At 43.6% G+C, this 21,502-nt stretch overlaps 1 protein-coding gene across 1 annotated transcript in view; it reads right to left on the bottom strand.

Annotated features, from left to right (window-relative positions):
- Positions 1-20,996, bottom strand: part of LOC145723750 (receptor-type tyrosine-protein phosphatase T-like) — a 100,902-nt gene extending 79,906 nt beyond the window's left edge. Inside the window, exons 1-2 of the mRNA XM_081832269.1 lie at positions 20,936-20,996; positions 20,341-20,466 (exon numbers count right to left, since the gene is read on the bottom strand). Of these exons, the coding sequence (XP_081688395.1) occupies positions 20,341-20,466; positions 20,936-20,996 (187 nt within the window). The remainder of the gene's footprint in view (positions 1-20,340; positions 20,467-20,935) is intronic.
- Positions 20,997-21,502: the final 506 nt, after the last annotated feature.

Raw genomic sequence — 21,502 nt, 5'->3', positions numbered from 1 at the left:
TCATGTGTCTGTTAGCCATTTGTATGTCTTCTTTGGAGAAGTGTCTGTTCATGTCTTCTGCCCATTTTTTGACTTGATTATTTGTTTTCTGGGTATTGAGTTTGAGAAGTTCTTTACAGATCTTGGATACCAGCCCTTTATCTGTAGTGTCATTTGCAAATATCTTCTCCCATTCTGTGGGTTGCCTCTTTGTTTTGTTGACTGTTTCCTTTGCTGTGCAGAAGCTTTTTATCTTGATGAAGTCCCAAAAGTTCATTTTTGCTTTTGTTTCACTAGCCTTTGGAGATGTATCTTGAAAGAAGTTGCTGTGGCAACTTCTTTCAAGATACATGTCAAAGAGGTTACTGCCTAAGTTCTCCTCTAGGATTTTGATGGATTCCTGTCTCACATTGAGGTCTTTCATCCACTTTGAGTTTATCTTTGTGAATGGTGTTAGAGAATGGTCGAGTTTCATTCTTCTGTATATAGCTGTCCAATTTTCCCAGCACCATTTATTGAAGAGACTTTTTTTCCATTGCGTATTTTTTCCTGCTTTGTCAAAGATTATTTGGCCATAGAGTTAAGGGTCCATATCTGGGTTCTCTATTCTGTTCCATTGGTCTATTTGTCTCTTTTTGTGCCAGTACCATGCTGTCTTGGTGATCACTGCTTTGTAATATAGCTCGAAATCAGGCAACGTGATGCCCCCAGCTTTCAACACTGCTTATAAATTTCTATTGTAATTCACATTATATCTTTTAAATTACATTGACAAGCTTTAAAAATATCACATCTTCCCATCCAGGAATAAGATACATGCACTTACTTACATTCTCAGTTTTGCTTTATAGCTTCTTTCGAAAGGTCCCTCATAGTGCCTCTTGAGTTAATTCCTCAGCCTTTTATATTTTTTGTTCCTTTTACAGAATGAAACCTTTTAAAATTATATTCTCTAACTGATTATTGCTAGGATTTAGAAAATTGTTGATTTTGTATATTTATTCCCTAACTAGTCACCTTGCTGGACTCTTAATAGGTTCTAATAGTTTTTCACTTATTTCTCTTGGCATTTAGATTATAATATCCTCTGCAAATAATGACTTTATTTCTTCCTTTCCCAGAATTATACTTTCAATTCTGTTACTGGAAATCCCTGAATGAATGTTAAATAATTATAGTGATCATTAGCATCCTTGTATTTTTAGGACATCAGTTGTTGGTTTGGAAGACATGCTCAAGTTCATTAAGAAAATAGCTTTCCACAACTTTTCAAGATGACAGTTATTCTCTGTGAACCCCACCCCCAATCCAGACCCATCCCCACCCTGCCCTTTCAAAGTCTGACTTCTGTGGTCTGCATCTTCCAGCCTCCCTTACCCTCTGCCTCCTCCAGCTGAGTTTGACCAGTGGCAAGTACTAACAGAATGCCATAGGGTGGAAATAATGAGCTGTGTTTCTCTGTAGCCTGTTGGGCAATCTTAGGATACCATTCCCTACCACTGCCCTTCAGTCCTGGGTGTAGTAACAGTTCCCCAGCACTTGTTTATTTCCCCATCCCTTATAAATTCCCTTAATCTTGATCTCACCTCTATTTCAACAAACTCTCTCCATTTAAACTCTTCATATACCATATGCTTCTCACCCAGACCTTCTTTAACTGACTGATAAATTAGGACCCGCCATTAAGTGTTTCTAAATGTCTTTCAACATCTCAGTATGATCAAAATATTTTGTCCTTTGTGACATTTACACATTCATTAAGAAGAAAAACTGAGTGCCAACTTCCTGCTAATTGCTGTGTTAGACACTGAGATTAGTACAGAAAAAACAAAAAAGATGAGTTCTCTGCCCTAACGTTTTTATAAGAAACAGATATGCAAACAAAGTACCTAAATATTACAATAGTGATTAGGAAAGAACAGGTGTTTTGCTAAGTAACAAAGGAGATATATTAGGTAAGGATGACCAGAGACTATTTCTCACAGAAGGTGACATTGGAGAAAGAGCCGAAGAAGAGCCTTCTGGGAAAGGATGATGTCAAGTGCAAAAGCCCTGAGGCATGAAAGACCTTGGTGTGTTTGAAGAACCAGCAGGACTACTACCAGCAAGGGGGCAGAGGGTGTGGTAGAAAACATGAAGGAACAGGTAGGTAGGGGCTAGATCAGTGCCATCCAACAGAAATACAGTGCAAGCCAAATTTCTGTAGTTTTCCTTTTTCTGGTATCCATATTTGAAATACTAAAATTGGTGAAATTTATTTTAATGTATTTTATTTAACCCAATATATCTAAAATACTACCTTTTCAACATCTGAATAATATAAAAAATTAACAAGATATTTTACATATTTCTTGTACTAAGTTTTTGAGATGTAGTGTGCATCTTACATTTAAAGCACATCTCAAATTGGACTGGCCACCTTCCAAGGGCTTAATAGTCCCATGTGGCTGGTGGCCACCATGTTGGCCAGTACAGGGCTACATCATGCCCATCAGTCCTTGGTGACAGGGGAGGTTGATTAGGAGGGGCAGGGCATATGAGCTTCATTTCTACTACTACCAGCATCATGCCCGGCACACAGTAGGTGCTCAGAGAATGTTTGCTGGGCACAGTGACAGAAGAACTACAGAGGACATGCCAGATTCCATAAGCAGAGAGGCATCATCGAGATCACGCAAGTACCTGCTTTAGGAAACTGGGTCTATTCTGTGTCCTCAGCCAAGAGAGGAAATTAGGGTCTGCTTGCTGGGTCTCCTATGGTGGGGGCCATTCAGCGTCCTCTCCTGTGCCTGGGGCACTTGGCGCAGCTACTTTCTTAATTCAGAAAGATCACTTTACACCATATGCTAGGGAGTGGGAGGGAGGGAGCCCATTAGCATTCATTGTACACAGCTTTTCATTTGGAAAAGCACCTCAAATGTGCCGATCCACATTGCCTTGCTTCATTTTTCAACACTCATGAGTGTAATTGCATTTATTTTTCTCGTCAAGACTGCAAAACAAGTGATAATTTACTGTATTACAACCCATATTGGCTGGGTTTACAGCCACAACAGTTCTCATCCGCCCTCAGATGGGCTGGGTGAGTAAGTAGGGGGGGGTCTTTTTAGCTGAGAACACTACATTTGTTTGTGACAGGAAGCCTGGTCCCAGCTATTCAAGGTCACAATAACCGTGACAACAGCTAACCCATAGGACTACAATGAGTTCTCCAAGTATGTTTACCTCCACTGTCTTGACTGCTTTTTACAGTCAAGGCAGACATGTAGCCCATTTCACACACAACAAGACTGAGATTCCAAGGGCGCCTGGGTGGCTCAGTTGGTTAAGCGACTGCCTTCGGCTCAGGTCATGATCCTGGAGTCCCTGGATCGAGTCCCGCATCGGGCTCCCTGCTTGGCGGGGAGTCTGCTTCTCCCTCTCCCGCTCCCCCCTCTTGTGCTCTCTCTCTCTCTCACTCTCACTCTCTCAAATAAATAAAAAAAAAAAAGACTGAGATTCCGAGAGGTCCTCAGTCATCCACGGTGATGGGCTGCCAAGAGCAGAGCCAGGGCTCAAACATGCACAGGTGGGCTAGAAACCCCGGTGCCACGTGGCAGGGCCTAAGCTCTGCAAAGCCTGAGGTCCTGTAGCAAAGAAGCAGGCAGAATCTTAAAATCGTGTAAATCCGAAGTGCTTGCAGTAGCTGGGACTCCTGAGGAGATCTAATTCCCTGAGTCTAGACTGCAGAATGCTGATTTTCAGGATTCACACCCCTGCTGAAGGGCCCGTCCACATCCAAGTACAGCTAGCTCTGTAAGTAATTATCTACGTGTGAGAGTGGGGAAGTACGGTCTAGCCTCGTTTGGGAATCACCTAATGCAGTATTTACTGCCCTTTGAAAACAGAAGCAAAACCCACAGGGACATTGACTTTAGGTCACAAATGCTCATGAAATAATGAATAATTTAATACGCGATCAACAGAACCTAGACCTAAGAGCTTCCAGATTGGTTAAACTCATTTCCAAATTCGATAAAAGTAGTAGACCTATCACAGGTGGCAAGACCCTCAGCTCCTCTTCTACAAGCCAGAGAAAGAAAAGCCAAGAGCTGGGTTTGCCTAAAGGATATGAGTGGGGCAGGGTAAGCGATGTAAAAGCTCAGGTCTGAGTCACAGGTGACTGCCTCCATATGGTGTGGCATCTGCGGGGGTCGAGCCCCACCTCTCTAGCTCTCTCCACAGCAGGGAAGACGGGCTAGGGAGTCACCACAGGGTCTGAAGAGTCAGGGGCTGAGTGGGTTCAGAAAGTCCCTCTAGCCACCTGGCCAAGGTGCTCCAGTCTCCAGGAGATGCCTCCCCTCCTCTCCGTTCCTGTCCCTTCCCTATAGTTAAGACCCCTTCCCAAGCAGGGTCTGGCACTCCTGACATTGTATAGGCAGTCCCACCCCAGGCCAGAGCTAAAAGGGCCAGGTCCAGTCACTCAAGAAGCTGCTGCTAAGCTTCCACAAGAGCCCTGGAGAAAAGATCTCCAACAGCTGCTCTTAGTATAAATGGCCTAAGGTCTTCAAAGGTGACCAGCTGGGAGGGACCAGTGTCACAGCCATACCGTCTAGTCTGTCTCCCCCAGCCCCCCCAAAACAGAGTTCAGGCCTGACAAGACCTCAGTAGAGACAGGTTAACACTGCACCCCCACAGTGAGTCCCAGCTGAGACAGGACAAGGAGGAGGTGCATGCGGATGATGGAGAGGACCTACCATGTGCCCATGCACCAAGCATTTTGTTCTGTGTTTTCATGTTATCTCATTTAATCTCCACACCCTCCAATCGCATTACCTTTATTCAACAGGTTAAAGAAAACCCTGAGCCAGAGAGAGACTAAATAGCTTTGTTCAAGGTCCTCCACTCATGTCCTTCTAGGCTATAGTGTTCATGAACTCCATATATGCATATGCTTCCAGCAGCCTTTCGAAAAGTCAACTATACAGAGAACCAAGGTCAGAGGTTATGGAAGTTTCCTTTCAAATGCAGGAAAGTAGTCTTTCCATCCAAGCAAATAAACTTTCTATTTATTTTCCATTTTGTAAAATCTAAAAATTAGTACAAATCTAAAAATTTAGTACTTTTTTCTTTTTAATTTTTTAAATTTATTTAAATTAGCCAAAATATGGTAAATCATTAGTTTCAGAGGTAGAGGTCAGTAATTCATCAGTTGCATACAACACCCAGCACTCACCACATCATGTGCCCTCCTTAATGCCCATCACCCAGTTACCCCAGCCCCCCAACCCACCTCCCTCCAACAACCCTCCGTTTGTTTCCTAGAGTTGAATCTCTCATGGTTTATCTCCCTCTCTGATTTCATTCAGTTTCAAGGTCTTAAAATCAGGATTATAAAGCAAAGTTCATCCACATTGTAGCATGTTAACAGGATTTTCTTTTTTAAAGCTGAGTAATATTCCATTGTGTGTATAGATCAAATTGTCTTTATTCCATTCATCTGTTGATGGGACATTTAGTTGCTTCCACTTCTTCACTATTGTGAATGTTGTGCAATGAACATGGACGTGCATGTATCTTTTGGAGAACCTGCTTTGGGTAGAATTGCTGGATCATATGGTAATTTTATTTTTAATTTTTTGAGGAAACTTCATACTGTTTTCCATAGTGGTTCTATCATTTTCTATCCCCACCAACAACGCACAAGAGTTCTAACTTCTTGGAATCTTCCCCAGTGTCTATTATTTTCTGTTTATTATTCCTGTTATTATTACTGTCATCCTAGCACAGTGAGGTGATAGCTCAGTTGGTTTGATCTGCATTTCCCTAATGATTAGTGACGTTGAGCATCTTTTCATATGCTTGTTGGCCATTTTATAAGTTCTTTGCAGAAATGTCTACTCAAGTCCTTTGCCCATTTTTTAACCCAGTTTTTTGGGGCTTTGGTTGTTGAGTTTTAAGAGTTCTTTATATAGTCTAGATATTAACCCTTTCACAGATACATGATTTGTAAATATTTTCTCCCATTCCATAGGTTGCCTTTTCACTCTATTTCCTTTGATTCACAGTTTTGAAGTTTGATGTAGTCCCACTTGTCTATTTTTGTGTTGTCTCTGCTTTTGTTGTCTTATCTTAAAAAAAATCACTGCCAAATCCAAGGTCATGAAGCTCTTCTCTTGTTTTCTCCTAGGACTTTTATAGTTTCAGTCTTAGGTTTAGGTATTTAATCCACTTTGAGTTTATTTTTGTGGGTGGTATGGTATAAAAATCCAACTGCATCCTTCTGTCTAGTTTTCCCAACACAATCTGTTGAAGAGACCATCCTTTACCCACTGTGTGGTCATGGTACCGTTGTTGAAAGTCATTTAACCATATATGGGAGGGTTTCCAAAGGTTCAAGCCTCTTACACCCTACATTAAATACCTTCCTGATTCAAATACCTAGGGAGGTTTCTGTATTCTTACTTAATTAAACCCCAACTGATAGATTCCTCATGCTGGTATGTTTTAGCAGCTATAGTTGAGAAGGTTTCTGGAAGCTCTAAGTCTTCTTTTAACCTTAGGAACTCTCAGGACTCTTAACAAAGAACACAGACTTTTGCTTAACCATAGCTTTTACAATTGCTTCACTAATGACAAGGAATGCTTTGAGAATTCTGAGAAAGTATAACCTGGCTTTCTTGATGATGAACACAACACTTGGGAAAGGAAGCATTTTTAAAAGACACTGGCAGATTCTTGCAAAGTTTAAAAACCAGTTTGCTGCAGTAACGGTTGCTTTCCAAAACTAAAGTGGCATTGTGTCAGCATAGAGCATAGCGGCAAGACTGTATGGACTGGGGGTGGTGTGGGGAGGGAGCAGGGGGCAATCTTTTTTAGAGAATGGGGGAAATTTCTCTATGTGACCAAATGTCTCACTGATTAGCAACTGCAGGAAAATAAAAACTGAAGATGTACTCATGATCTTAAGGGTTGGGGTAGATCATTGCAGCTCTGAGAATGGAGGAAGGTTGACAGGTTTATCTTCCTGTGCCCATCTGTGCACACTCATGAAGACAAATTCCCCTGTTAAGGTGATTCCTTGCAGATGCCATGACTGACTGACAGACACACAGATGAGGGGATAAGACCAAAGGATTTTTCACAGACATTGTATTTTATAAATGTGTCACTTAATTCCTCCCTTTAAAAATGTATCCTTTTTGGGGTGCCTGAGTGGCTCAGTCAGTTAAGTGTCTGCCTTCAGGTCAGGTCATGATCCCCGAGTCCTGGGATCGAGCCCCGCATGGGGCTCCCTGCCCAGCAGAGTCTGCTTCTCCCTCTGCTTGCTGCTCCACCTGCTCATGCTCACTCACTCTCTATCTCAAATAAGTAAAATCTTTAAAAAATGTATCCTTTTCTTCTTGAATCATAAATTACAAATCAAAGACCACTAGAGTCAGAAGAAATTAACTCCTGATTTTATGTATAAGGTAAATAAGACCCAGGAAGGGATGATGCTTGGCCCCAGGTCATAGAGCATGTTAATGGCAGAGCGAGGACTAAAATCCAGGATTCCTTACTTGTAGACTTATTTCACAGAAAAGGATGCAGGGAAGCACAGAGAAAAGTAGCTGACCTGCCCTAAGTCCCAGGTTAGTGGCAGAGCTAGGACAGGCACTGAGGACTGCCTCCCTACCCACCAGGTAAGGAGGAGCCAGGCTAACTGAACAGCCTGGTGCAAGAGACAGCGCCTCCCCCAGCCCACCACATTCCCACGGCTCCCAAAGAAGCACAAAGAAACCATGGGAAGAGCAGCACTGGAGGGGCCTGAGGGATGTTCCAACCTACTCCTCACTAGGGAAACAGGTTCAAAGGGTAAAGTGAGCACAGTCCCATGTCAGTGTGTCAAAAGGTGGCAAGCCTGGGAGCAGCCCTGCGAGGCACTGAACTGGGCTGCTTTGGTTCAAATCCCATCTCTGCCACTTAGTACCCCTGTGACTACGAGCAACTTACTTAATCTCTTTGTGCCTCAATTTCCCTACGTTAATCTCTTTGTGCCTCAATTTCCCCATGTGCAAAGTAGGGAGCACAATGGTACCTACGCTATAAAGGGCTGTTATTAACCATTAAAGGAGAAAAGACATTTAAAGTGTGTGGCACATAGTAAGTGCTCAATAAATGCTAGTTATTATTATGAAAGAGACATTCCTATTGGTACAATTGACAATACAGATCTGATCATCTAGGATAGTGCTAGACAATAGAAGTATAATGTGAGCCACACAGGTTATTTTCAAATTTTCTAGTAGCCACATTTTAAAAGGTTAAAAAAAAAAAAGAGGTTAGTGGTTAAATCTTAATGATTTTACCTAACCCAATATATTTACAATATAATCATTCTAACAGACAACCTATATATAAAGTACGAATGGATGCTTTACATTCTTTTTTTCATACAAAGTCTTCAAAATGTGGTGTGTATTTTACATGTGTAGAAGTAGCCACATTTAAAGTATTCAATAGCCACATTTGTCTAGTGGCCACCATATGGGACACTACTGTTCTAAGACATTCCCAAATGGGGCTACAATGGGTTCTTGGGCTTTTCCAGATTACTGGACCCTATTTTATGAAGTCACACAAGAGCCATCTTCACTAAATTTAATAAACTGTATTTTTGCTAAACTACACTTTTCTTATCAAATCTCTCATAGTATGTAATTATAATTCAAGTTACTATAGTATTCAAAGCATAAAGACAAGCTTTTTCCTAAGGACAAGACAATCCATAGATTCAAAAAGGTGTTCACTTGGAGGAGCCCAAGCCCCCGGAATAGCAGCCAAACCAGATGAGCAGTCCATGGAAACCTCACCCTCTCCACTGAGCTGGCAACACTAGGATTGTGAGGATTTTTGGCAGTATCTTCCTCTCAGCCTGTCGGTCCCAGGAGGGGCTGAAGTAGAAGCAGTGGAAGGCTGAGAGTCATGATAAAAGTCATCTCTGCTGTCCAGATCAAGGTCTCTGAGGCATGACTGCCTCCATTCAAGTTCCCTTCTGACAAATTATTCAGAACAATTCACAGGCTTATTCTATCTGCACTGAGGTGGACACTGATGGCTTAGGCAATTCAACAAAGTGATAGGATGGTCAATCCTCAGTGCCTAGAAGTAGGACATTTCCCTTATTTCCCAGGGAGAAGACCCCACAAAGAGTTTTTAGACTGCTTTAATACATGAAATATTCAACACATAGATGAATTAGTCAAATGTCTACTTACGATGCCTAAGATAGGATTTAATGACACATATTTAAAATCATGTGTCATAAGATAATATATTATGTTATAAACAGATAGTGGTTCAGAGCACAGACTCTGGAGACAGAGTGCCTGGGTTCAAATCTCAGCTCCTCCATTTACGACTAACTTTTGGGTGAGTTACTTCACATTCTGGGCCTCAGTTTCCTCATGTGTAAAATAAGGGTATTAATAGTACCCAGTTTGTACAAGTATTAAACAGGTTAAAATCATGTAGAAGTCCCTAGAACACTGCCCAGTAAGCTGTGCACATGTGTTAAGCCACAAAACAGTGGTTTATTGTCCATTCCCACATATTACAGAAACGTTCTCTCGAACTTGTCATCTGCACCAAGGGCATCTGGGTCTGTCCTCAGAGCAAGCACTTCTTAAGTTGAACACCTGTCTACATCACCTTTACCTCCAATTATAGCATTTGGAAACATTACCTTTTTTTATAGTCTAGAAAATATAGTTATTTTGTTTCTAGATATAGGAATATAATGCTTTGGAAATTTTTTATTTTAGTATAATTAACATACCATGTTATAGTAGTTTCAGGTGTATACAAAACAGTGATCCAACAATTCTATACATTTCTCAGTGCTCACATCATGATAAGCATACTCCAAATGCCCTTTATTTCATCCATTCCCCCCCTACCTCCCCTCTGGCAACTGCCAGTTTATTCTCTGTTTTTAAGAATCTGGTTTTTTGTTTGTGTTTTTCTTCGTTCGTTTTTGTTGTCATTGTTGCTTAATTCCACATGAGTGAAATGATATATGTGTCTTTCTGTGACTTATTCACTTAGCATAATAGCCTCAAGTTCCATCCATGTTGCTGCAAATGGCAAGACTTCGTTCTTATGGCTGAGTAATATTTCAGTGTGAGTGTGTGTGTACACATTTTCCTTATCCATTCACATATTGGTGGACACTTGAGTTGCTTCTGTATCTTGGCTATTGTAAATAATGCTACAGTAGGTAGGTACATCTATCTTTTTGAATTAGCGTTTTTGTTTTCTTTGGGTAAATACCCAGCAGTGGCATTGCCCAATCACTAATTCTATTTTTAGCTTTCTGAGGAACCTCCATACTGTTTTCCACAATGGCTGCACCAATTTGCATTCCCACCAACAGTGCCCAAAGGTTTCTTTCTCTCCACTTCCTTGCCAACACATTATTTCTTGTGGTTTTGATTTTAGCCATTCTGACCAATGTAAAGTGGTATCTCACTGTGGCGTGAATTTGTATTTCTCAGATGATTAGTGAGTTTGAGCATTTTTTCATGTGTCTATTGGTCATCTGTAGGTCATCTTTGGAAAAATGTCTATTCAAGTTCTCTGCCCATTTTTTAATTGAATTATTTGGCTTTTCTGACATTGAGGTCTAAGTTCTTTATGTATCTTATCAGATAGGTTCATTTGCAAATATCTTTTCCCATTCAGTAGGTTGGCTTTATGTTTTGCTGACTTTTGAACTGAGGTTTGATATCACAGAAAACTGGACTTCAAGGCAAGCATCCATGTGGATATTAGAACAGGCCTATTTTCTCATTTATCTAACCCATGTATATTTTGATCATCAAAAAGATCCTTCTGTTGCTTTTCCAAGCCATCCTTATCACTTGTTCTTATCACTTGTCCTTATGTGCTCATATCCTCCAGAATACTACTAAGCCTGTCTTCAATTTTCTTGCCTTTTTTTTCCCCTACCAATTCTGTTATCACTGTAAACATCCCAAACTAGTACTGATTGGGGTGACTGTAGGTTAATGTAGTTTCCCTAATTAATTTTGTGGTTCAAAGTACACAAAAGACCATCCCATAATATAAAAATGCCCTGAAGGAACTTTTTCAAGAGCTGTTTGGAGACAAAGATCTTGCCTTTTATTTGGACATATGGGGTCCATTTTGGCTTTTATCTTTTCTTCTCCCACTGTCATTTCTTGGATATTAAATAAACATAGTGCATCCCTCTAGTGAAAAGACCATGCAGCTCTGGCAGGTGAACACTAGATCTAAGTGGGTGGTAGGAAGGCAATAACACAGCTGTTGGGAACCATGACCTGATTCATCATGTGCATTCTCAGGAGGCACGAGAGTGAGGTGATCCAGAGTACAGACTCTGGGCACAGACTTCCTGCAGGCAAATCCTGGCTCCACCATATGCTAACTATGACCTTGGGCAAGACATAGAAGCATTCTGTGACACCAGCCCCCTAATCTGTAACATGTAGATCAGAGTATTTGCATCAGAGGGACTTTCAGTGGATTAAATAATATATTTAAGGTACTTAAGATAGTACCTGCCACATAATAAGCACCACATAAATATTGCTTCCCTATTATTATCATCACTATTACCACATATGTATATTCTCTCCCTCCCTCCCTCCCTTCCTTTCCCTTCCCATCCTCCTCTCCTCCTCTCTCTTTCTCGATACACATCCATCTGTTAATCGTGATATTTGAGGGAACGGGGATGGTGATGGAGAGAGTTAACGTATATGGATACACTCAGCATTTCTTTAAAAATGAATATATAATATTTTATCATTAAAGAGGGAAGAAAAAATGTATTGACTCAACAGTGGCTAAATGGGAACCTAAGAGCTCATAGCTTTAAGCCAATCAATAATAATATCAGGAGTGATTAAGGATGGTTAAAGGCCTCTACTTCCCGATGGTTGTATTGTAAGCACTACATTAAAGAAACAGTAGGGCAGCTTTTGGATACATCAGATTCTTCCAATAGGGAGCCTCTTACACAGGCGACAAGCAGATCTGCACACTTGTGAGAGTATGCCAGGCCCCAGAGTGAAGGAAGGGTAATCCCCAGGATCCTTTTACTTGCCCCAAGGATCAACTCTAGAGCAAAAGAGGCTCGACAAGCCAGGCCCTGGGACCAAATGGCCCATCATGACGGCAGCCTCATCAGGCTGAGAGGCAGCACTCCAGATGGGAAAGCTGCAGATGCTCCACACACCACGAACATGCCAGAGAAAGCAGCAGCCTCTCCAGGGTTCTCCCAAAACTTCCCTGACAGCAGCTCACTTTTGACTCTCCAAATGCTTATCCCTAATGATAATTTCGTCTGTATGCGGGTCACCTTCCCTAGGTCAAGCCCCATGCAGGACACAGGGAAGTCAGCAATGAGAAGCAGCCCATGCCCTCAAGTAGTTCACAGTCCCAGGGAGGAATCAAAGGTGTAAAAACTCAGCCACAGGAGCAAAGAGAAGAGGCAATTCCCTGTGGGTAGAATCAGGGAGGCCTTCCTGGAGGAGGTGAAATCTGTTCAGGTGTTTGATGTAAGAGGAAGGGAGATAGGATAGCTCCTTCTAGCCAAAGGCATGATGGTGTGACCTGCAAGGTTTATGGTTGAAAACAAGAAAACTCAACTACAACAATCTTCCCCAAAATTAGGGATGTTCTAGAAGAATATTGGGAGGCTCATCATGAACAGTAAGCTAGAGATAGCCTTGAAAAATAAGCAAAAATTAAGGCAGTTCTGGGGAAGCAAGAAGAAGACAGTGTGCCAACCTCATTCAGTAGCATCTCTTGGGGCCCAGACACTACCCCTATCACTGGACACCCCACTGCACAGGCCTCTGGCCAGTCCTCCCTACATGGAAAGTCCTGTGCAGAAAGGGGCAGCGGGCTACATCCAGGCCACATGTCCAACCACACCCAGGCTGCCAGGGGTAGTAAATTTCTGGCACCTTCACCTTCCAGCAAGTTCCACATTCCATCAAGATCCCCACAGTGGGAGATTCTCAAAATCAGGAAGCAGAATTGGAGGGTGGACTCCCAAAACAAAAGCACAGAGGCCTCTCTCACATGATTATATAGAAGGAGAAAGGGAAGCAAAGAGGGCAGAAGGGGAGGCTGAGGCTGGAGACAGATGCCAGGGTCAGATCATGAGAAAGTTCAATTATTAATAAGAACAATTCATTCGGGAACGTTCACTGCCCCTGCCTCCAAGGAGAACAGAAGCTAGCTGAGCAGCAGACTATCAGGAGGCTTGCTACCTGCCAAATAAGCACTGGAGAGCCCAATCTGCTCTTACAGCCGATGTCCACCTTGACTTGTCAGCGCTTGGACTGCTCTCTGGTTGATTACTCTTTTGAGCATAATTCCTGCTAATCCTCAGAAGGTCTCCAACCAGTGAATGAAGGGCTAGAACACGGTGCGCTCAAGGGGACCATCATCATTTCTTGACTTGTGTTGACGGCTTCAGAATTCACTAAGAATGTTCCCTACATCAATTCATAGGCAAATATCCAGGATTCCTATTTGACATGTGGATGATATTCCTCTCCCAGATCTCAAAAATAATATACAACCACTCTGTGTTTGGTACATAAGGGAGTACAGAAATACATATATATGAAAGCAAATGTGAGCACTTCTACTGGAGAGGAGCACAGAGATATATGTATGAGAACATTCACTGCAATGGGATTCAAGAGTGACTAACTGCAAAGAACTTAAATATGCAACACTTTAGGGTGGTTAAATAAATCATGAAACAGTCACTGTAATGGAAATCTATGAAGCCTTTAGAAAGTATGCTTTTGAGGAATATTTAAGGACATGGGAAAACACTTAAAAAGAGCATTAAGTAGGAAAACAGAGATGTAAGTTTGTGTGCATTCATGACTTTTTTTTTGTTCCTTATAGCTACCTCTACTGTGCATACTCTTTACAATGAACATAAATTATTTTTGCACTCATAGATCAGGACTTTAAATAGAAATAATTTTAAAAGATGTTTAGTTGATGACACTGCCATGTATATGACTTTGTTTATCCTGGATTTGAAGGCTGGCTCCTCTTTAATATATAACTTGCATGAGGTTGGCCAATCACTTCATCATTCTGGGGCTTTGGTTTTCTCAAAAGAAAGAGGAGACAAGATCCCTGAACTCACAGGATGGTGGCACACGAAGCATTTTCCTATACATTTCACCTAGTCTAATTCTTGGTTAGAATAAACACAGAGAAAAAGGTCAGTTCTCTTCAAAGAAAGCAAAGGTTCCAATCCTTCCAGCACTCTGCTGTGAGTTCTACTGGGGACAAGGTGATGGGATCAGGATACAGGAATGTTATTGCCCCAGGAACAGTGTCCTAGGGTGGCCATAACAAATTGCCGCAAACTGGGTAGCTTAAGCCAAAAGAAACTGATCCTCTCAGAGATATGGGGTTGACAAGTCTGAAATCAAGGTGCTGGCAGGGACCTGTTCTCTCCCAAGGCTCTAGAAGAGGCTTCTGGTGTCTGCAAGTAATCCATGGCATTCCGTGGCCTGTAGATGTACAACTCCAATCTCTGCCTCTGTCTTCACGCGGCCACCTGCCCTGTGTGTCTGCGTGTCTCTCTTCCTCCACCAGTCCTACAGTGCGAGGGCCTGCCAGGACCACTGGCATAAAGGGAAAGGAGCATCACAACCTGGAGACTGTGCCCGCTTCCGTGGCAGGCCGACTGGTTGCAATATTCCTTTCTGTGTGCGAATGCTTGTGTATGTCTTCTCTGATGTTTCCTAACATCTGCCCCTTCCAGTCAGGTAACTAACTAGGATCTTTGCAGGTCTCTGCTCTAGAAATTTGTGCAAGATGCAGAGAAGAAGGAGCTTGAAGTCAAGGGTTCCTTCTTTCCTCTCCTTGTCTGAAAGCTTAAACTTAAGAGATTAGGAGTTCGATAAGGGCCGGGCCAACAAAGGTGTGCCTTTGGGGTTTCTAAAGTGAGGAGAGAGAGTCTTCCACAGTGGGAAGGGTGAGGGATGGGTCCCGCTGGTCTCATACTGCTCTGTGGCACTGGCCCCAGAAAGATGACGGCTGACGCCCCCAGGCTGGCTAGATGCCACACAAGGGCTCCCAAACCTAGAAAGCAGCAGCAGAATTACTAGACCCAAAGAGACCATGGGAATGGGACAGGGGGCTTTAAGAGGAAACCACAATAGCCTGGCCTGTTTAAGTCCCCAGGATATCTGCAAACCCCTACGGAAGGGGGAGCCCCTAACATGAAAAAATGTACACCTAACTCCCTGGAAGCTCAGGGTCAGGTATAAGTTGATATAAAGGCAGCATTTCTAACGCACCTGGGTTTTCAGCCTGAGAGTCAACCTTACTTCATCCCAACACTTAAACAGCCTACAAGCAGAAGAAATTGAAGGATACCTCCCAAGCCCCAATGCCTCTGGTTTTAGCCCTTTTGAAAGTACACTTAACAGTCTTGAATCTCCCTCCAGCCCCCAAGGAGCTCTCCCACACACATACATACTGGGCCTTGGGCTGTCTCCCAGGGTGGACATGTTGACACTATGCCAAGGCTGGGGAAGGCACAGCTAGAAACCAGAGACACCTGCAGGAAGTGCCAGGGACCAGATCGAGGCTTCTAGGGAGGCTCTCTGGGTATAGTAACCCCCATTGCTCTGGGAAAGCCCCAACAAAGATGAGGTCAGAGCAAAACCAGGTCGGAAGCCTGGAATGACAGCCTCTTCCCATGGAAAGGGAGGAGGAAAAGACTCTGAGAGTGACTGTGTGCAGCACTGAATTAACAGAGCAGAGATAGAGGAGGTGTGCAAGCCCTTAGGGCAGCAAGTACCCTGGGTATTGAAAAGCCTCCCTGGGTCTCTCAGGGACCCATGCAGACCACCTGCTGGGTGGCGCACCCGGGTAAAGCAGTACCTGGGGTCAGGTGAACTTGAAGGAAGGGGCAAGGCTGTAAGGAGAACTTAGACTTACAGTTCCAGAGACTGTAAGAACCAGAAAAGAGCACAAGGCAACCAGTACTGATGAAATCCTACTATGTGCAGACACTTCACACTCTCTCAGGCATCATTCTCTTTAACTCTCACACTGGTTCCTATACTAAAGAAGATGAAACTGACGCAGTGGGATTAAGGGCTCAGAGTCACTGAGCTATGGCTTAGGATTGGAATAAGCTGGCCTGGAAACACATTTATGACAAGAACTTTGAAAGCCAAGAACAGGATACTATGGGAACAACAAGGAGGGACTCTTTCTTTACATGGACTGGTAAGGGACCATGTCCCTGAGGAGGAGTCATTTGAGCTGAGGCCTGAAGAAATCAGCCAAGTGAATAGTGGAAAAATCCATTCCAGTGAAGTGAAACAGCATGTGCAAATGTCCTGAGCCAGAAAAGAATGCGACAGTCTTTCAGTCTCCAAGGAACTGAAAGGAGCCAGTGTGTCTGGGACATTTTGAGAATAAAAAAGGGCTTGCAGAAGACACTAGATCATGCAGGCTGTAGCAAGGAGTTCAGATTTCAACCCATGCGCCAGGAGAAGAGAGCAGAGGGATTAAGTGCCAAAATGACATAGTATGATCTACCCACAGCCTAGCACAGAGTTTGTCACACAGAAAGGGATGAGTCAAAGGTCGTGGAACATCTGAATAAATAGATTTAAACTGGACTTCCAAAGAAGGGAAACTGCTGGTTTTACAAAAGGAAAAGTAAGATTTCAGTTTTTGCCCATGAGAAGAACAATTTTGCCTAATCCAAATTCATTTTCATGCCTCTCTGCCTACGAAGCACACAGAGCAGCTAAAATCCACAGGCGCATCATGACAGAATAATTTCGGTGATCATTATCAAATGCCTCTATTTAGAAAAGCTCAGAAAATTGTATTAGCACAATCCAATATTTATGAAATGACACTCTGCCATAATGAGGGGCTGAGAAAATTAAGATTAGAAGCAAGAGTTACTCCTTTGGGAAGAGAGATTGGCATGGTGGGAAAAGCAATGTCACTCAGCTTCTTAGAACCTTGGTTTCCTGATCTGTAAAATGGAAGGATTTTAAGAAAGATTAAAAATTCATCATCAGTCAATAGAGGGCCCAACAGCATTTCAAGATGCTTATCATTCTTCATTTAAAAAACAGTTGATAGTGAAATAAGTCAGAGAAAGACAAATACCCTATGATTTCAGTTACACATAGAATCTAAAAAACAAATGAATAGACAAAAAGCAAAATCAGACCCATAAGTACAGAGAATAAACTGATGGTTGCCAGAGGGAAGGGGAAGTGGGGTGTGGGCAAAATGGGTGAAGGGGAGTGGGAGATACAAAGGAATGACTAGGTCATGAGGATGAAAGGCACAGCATAGGGAATATAGTCAATGTATGGAGAGAGATGCTGGTGAGCATAGCATAATATACAGACTTGTTCAATCACTATGGAGTACACCCAAAATTTAACATTGTATGCCAACAATGTATGTACTTCAACTCAAAAAAGGAAAGAATAAGCAACAGAGAGCAAACAAAATTTTTAAATAAAAAATAAAATACACTTGATAAAGGCTATTTGGCCATCCATCCATGTATCCATCCAACGGAAGGTTATTTTGTTCATACTATGTACAATGCCCTGTATTAAGCACTAAGATAAAGCTATGAACAAGCGCGCCCGGCAATAGCAACTTGGCCCATGCCGTCTACCTCAATGGGGAAGAGTGCCCCCCTGCCTGCCCCAGCACCTACTAGGCCACCTTCTGCCACCTGCAGCCTGGTACCCTCTATCAGGCCCGAGTAGAGGCTCAGCTCCCATCTCGAGAGTCCTGGGAACCACGCTGGGAGGGGCTGGAGCAGCGGGCCGCCACCCTGCAGTTCACCACACTTCCGGCAGGTACACAGGCTTGGCCTTGGGCTGCCCCTAACACCCAGAAGGCTGGGCAGAGGGGGTTCCTGGGGAACCACAAAGTAGGCTGCTCTCTCGAGGTGAGCATGGTCCCCAGGCACACGGAATATCTCATTTGGGGCTAAAACATACACTGAACAAACAACATGCACCGTGGCCTCCATTCTTGAGAAAAAGCGTAGGATGCGATGACCCAGGCTGAAGTGTCTTGGAAGCACTATATCCTAAGGAAGTGGTGTTTATGCTGAGATACGAAGGGGAAGAACAAGAGAATGAGGTGGAGAAGGTTCTATGGAGAGTGGTCTTTCCTGACAAGGAACACGGCAAAGCAAGTACACAGGGAGTGGGAGATGGAAATCAAGAGCTCAGTTTGGGAGCTGTTGAGTTTAAGGAGCATACAAGATCCTACAGGTGGGCTAAGGAGAAGCAGGAAGAGCATATGTGTGTGCATGCAAAACACATTCACATACTAGAAGATCTGGATGTATCTGGCTAACCACAAAGATGGCCAGGCAAAACGGAGCATGTGGTACGTTCCAGCAGAGTGCTCTGGACTCTGTGGGTTCCTAATGGAATGAGTGATTCTATCATCTAAACCAAGACACTTCTGAGAATAAAGTCAGCAGTGTTAAAAAGGATGATGGGGCAACAGGCAAACAGGTTGTCCCTCGGTCACCTTATGAAGGGGCATATGTAGTTGTTGATGACTCTGCTCATGCCAAGTAAGATCCTACAAGTAAGGTCTGCAAAGCTCAATTTTGTACTGTAGCACCGATTTATTTTACCTGGGGCTGGTATCTACACTCATGAAAAACTTATACAACCATTTACGCCTTTAACTGGAACTATACAGAACCATCCAGTAGCCTCCTGCTTTGGAGTCAAACTCACAGTCACTGAGGCCACACAGGCCACACCCTTACCTGGACATCCCTGAGCATCTTCTCTGTCTCCAGCTTAGTGGCATCCTGTTAGACCCCTCACCCCAGAGGACAAGAAGAAGTGGCAGCCAGGCAGTGGAGGGTGTAGGTCTAGAGTTCATACAAGATGGCTGATGGCAAATGAAGGCACAGGAGGGGTGGAGGCCACCCAGAGTGTGATGGTTAATGTTGTATGTCAACTTCCCTGGGCTATGAGATGCCCAAATCGCTGCTAGAACATTATCTCTGGGAGTGTCTACGAGGGTATTTCCAGAATAGATTAACATTTGAATTGGCAAACTGAGTAAGGCAGACAGCCCTCCCCAACATGGGAGGCATCATCCACTCCCTTGTGAGCCCAAACAGAACAAAAAGGGAAAGGTAGGGTGAATTCATTCTCCCTACTTGAGCTAAGGGTATCCGTCTCTCAAATATCAGTGTTCCTGGTTCTTGGGATTTCAAACTCACATCAGGGTGTATACCATCAGCCCCGGACTCGGACTGAATTACACCACTGGTTTTCCTGGTTCTCCAGCTTGCAGACAACAGATCACGGGACTGCTCAGCCTCTATACAGTGAGCCAATTCCTGTACTAAATCTCCTCTTAAATGTATCTCTCTCTATATATATCCTATTGACTGTTTCTCTGGAGAACCTCATACACATGGAAACAGTATAGAACAAGCCTGAGATCTCCCATATTTAGTGGTCAAAGTGAGGAAGGGTGCCAGAAGGTGTAGGCGAGAAAAAGAAGACAACGTGTGGGTTAGAGGAGCCCTTGGGCAGGAAGGAACCACAGACACAACGTCCCCTCTCCAACAACCAGATGTCTTTACCGCTGAACCTGGGATCACACATACAAAGAGGTGATCCTCATGTTCCCAGAATTACAACACTTCCTGGCTTATGTCCCCAGGTAAGCCTTTTCAAGAGTCCAGTCACCCAGGCATACCCCACCTTAAATGTATTCTGAGTGTTCCTCTGCTAGGTGTATCTTCCCTAGAATACATCAGATGTCACTCTCACATGCCTGCCATAAGCAGCTGTCCACCAAGAAATTACATTAGCCCTTTAGCCCCACTGGTTAAGGATAAGCTGCGCATTCAGGATGTCAGGACATTAACTTTATGAGTAATAGTCTGACTGTGCCAGTTTCCCTAGATATATGTGTGTCTGTGTCCTGGAAGAAAAGGAATGACCTCATTCTTCAGACTTTCCCACAAAATCCAACTACTATTAGGTTCCCAAGCAAAACCCAGGGATGCCCTAACTTGCAGCTAAATCTTAGACTCTTAAAGATAAAAGGAATTCTCAAGGTTCCTGAATCTAGGTGACATGTGATTCCTACCACATACCTTAAGAATTCACCAAGCCTTGCTTTGAACAGCCCTGGGGATGGGGAATTACTACCAGTGAACCTGTCTACTGCCCAGCTCAATCCCTAAGAAAGTTTGTCCCCACAAGCCATCCAAAGAGTGAGTCATCCTCATCACAGCCTCAAACACAGGGGATCACGTACCTGTGGGCACCGCTGGGTCCAGCATTGGTTTCTCCCACGTGTTAATCTGCTCCCACGTAAACCCATTGGTCCCCAGGGCCACGCTATAACCACAGTTGCCGTAGTGCTCATCAAAGGAACAGCCACCTGCAGACAAAAGTGATAGGAGTAAATACATCCTTGTGTCTGAGACTTGGCTTGTTACCCCCATCTCATCAGCTCTTCATTTACAGCTTTGAATGTTAAACTCTGGAGAAAATTTAAAAAAAAAAAAAAAAAGGGCAAGCAAATTGGATTTTTATATTTGTTTTGGTGCTTTCAGGAAATGCGCTGGCATCTGCAGCCCTCCACCGCCCCCCCCACCATTTAAAAAAAGTTAATAAGGCCAGTTACATTGATTTCAATCTTTCTTCCTGAGAAAGTAAACAGCAACGCCTCATTCTAAGCAGGAAAAAGGAATGCCAGGGCATGCCTCTGTGACTGTTTCCTGCCACAGGGAGAGACACTGGGGACAGCAGAGAGAGCACCAGCCCCAGAGTCCGGCCAGACCAGCCACAGATCTCAGCCGTGCAGATCCGGGCCAGCTGCGGCCTCACCGGCATCTCAGTCTCCTCACCTGTGACACGGAGGGAAGAGCCACTGGACAGAAACACCATGAGGATGAAATGGGGTAACATACGTAGAGTAACTGGCACAGAGTAAATTCTCCACATCCATCCCCTTCCCTATAAAAGCAGTTTTTGAAACTCATGTTTCATGGCATAAAAATCAAATTTGTGGAAGAATCAGACAATCGTGCACCTGGAAGATAGTGAAGTCAATGTTCACAGTGTTTAAAAAGTCACCCACCATTTTGTAGGAAGCTGTATCAGCTCAATTCTGACAAGGATTTACTAAGTATACTCTTAGGGGGCTGGGGGTCCCCTCCGAGTGATGCTGACTGTGGGGTACAGAACCAGGGCTCCAAGGAGGGAATGCCGGTCTGTCCAGAGAAACAGGCGCCATGACATCCTGAAGGAGGACTGATCAAGGCTCTGGAGGATCCAGCATCTCCATGGACCAAGAACAGGAGGAAGGGCATCCAGGGTGAGCTGGTGCTCACACACGTGAGGCAGCAGCCTCCTGACTCGTCTCCCAGACCCAGTTTCACACCCAATCCCACTTTGCCACTGCCCCCCATTTC

This window comes from Leptonychotes weddellii, chromosome 10 (assembly GCF_054177405.1).
Source record: "Leptonychotes weddellii isolate Sample4059 chromosome 10, ASM5417740v2, whole genome shotgun sequence".
In the NCBI taxonomy this organism is placed as follows: domain Eukaryota; kingdom Metazoa; phylum Chordata; class Mammalia; order Carnivora; family Phocidae; genus Leptonychotes; species Leptonychotes weddellii.
The sequence above is the reverse complement of the archived record's forward strand: the minus strand, read 5'-3'. Positions and strand labels throughout refer to the sequence as shown.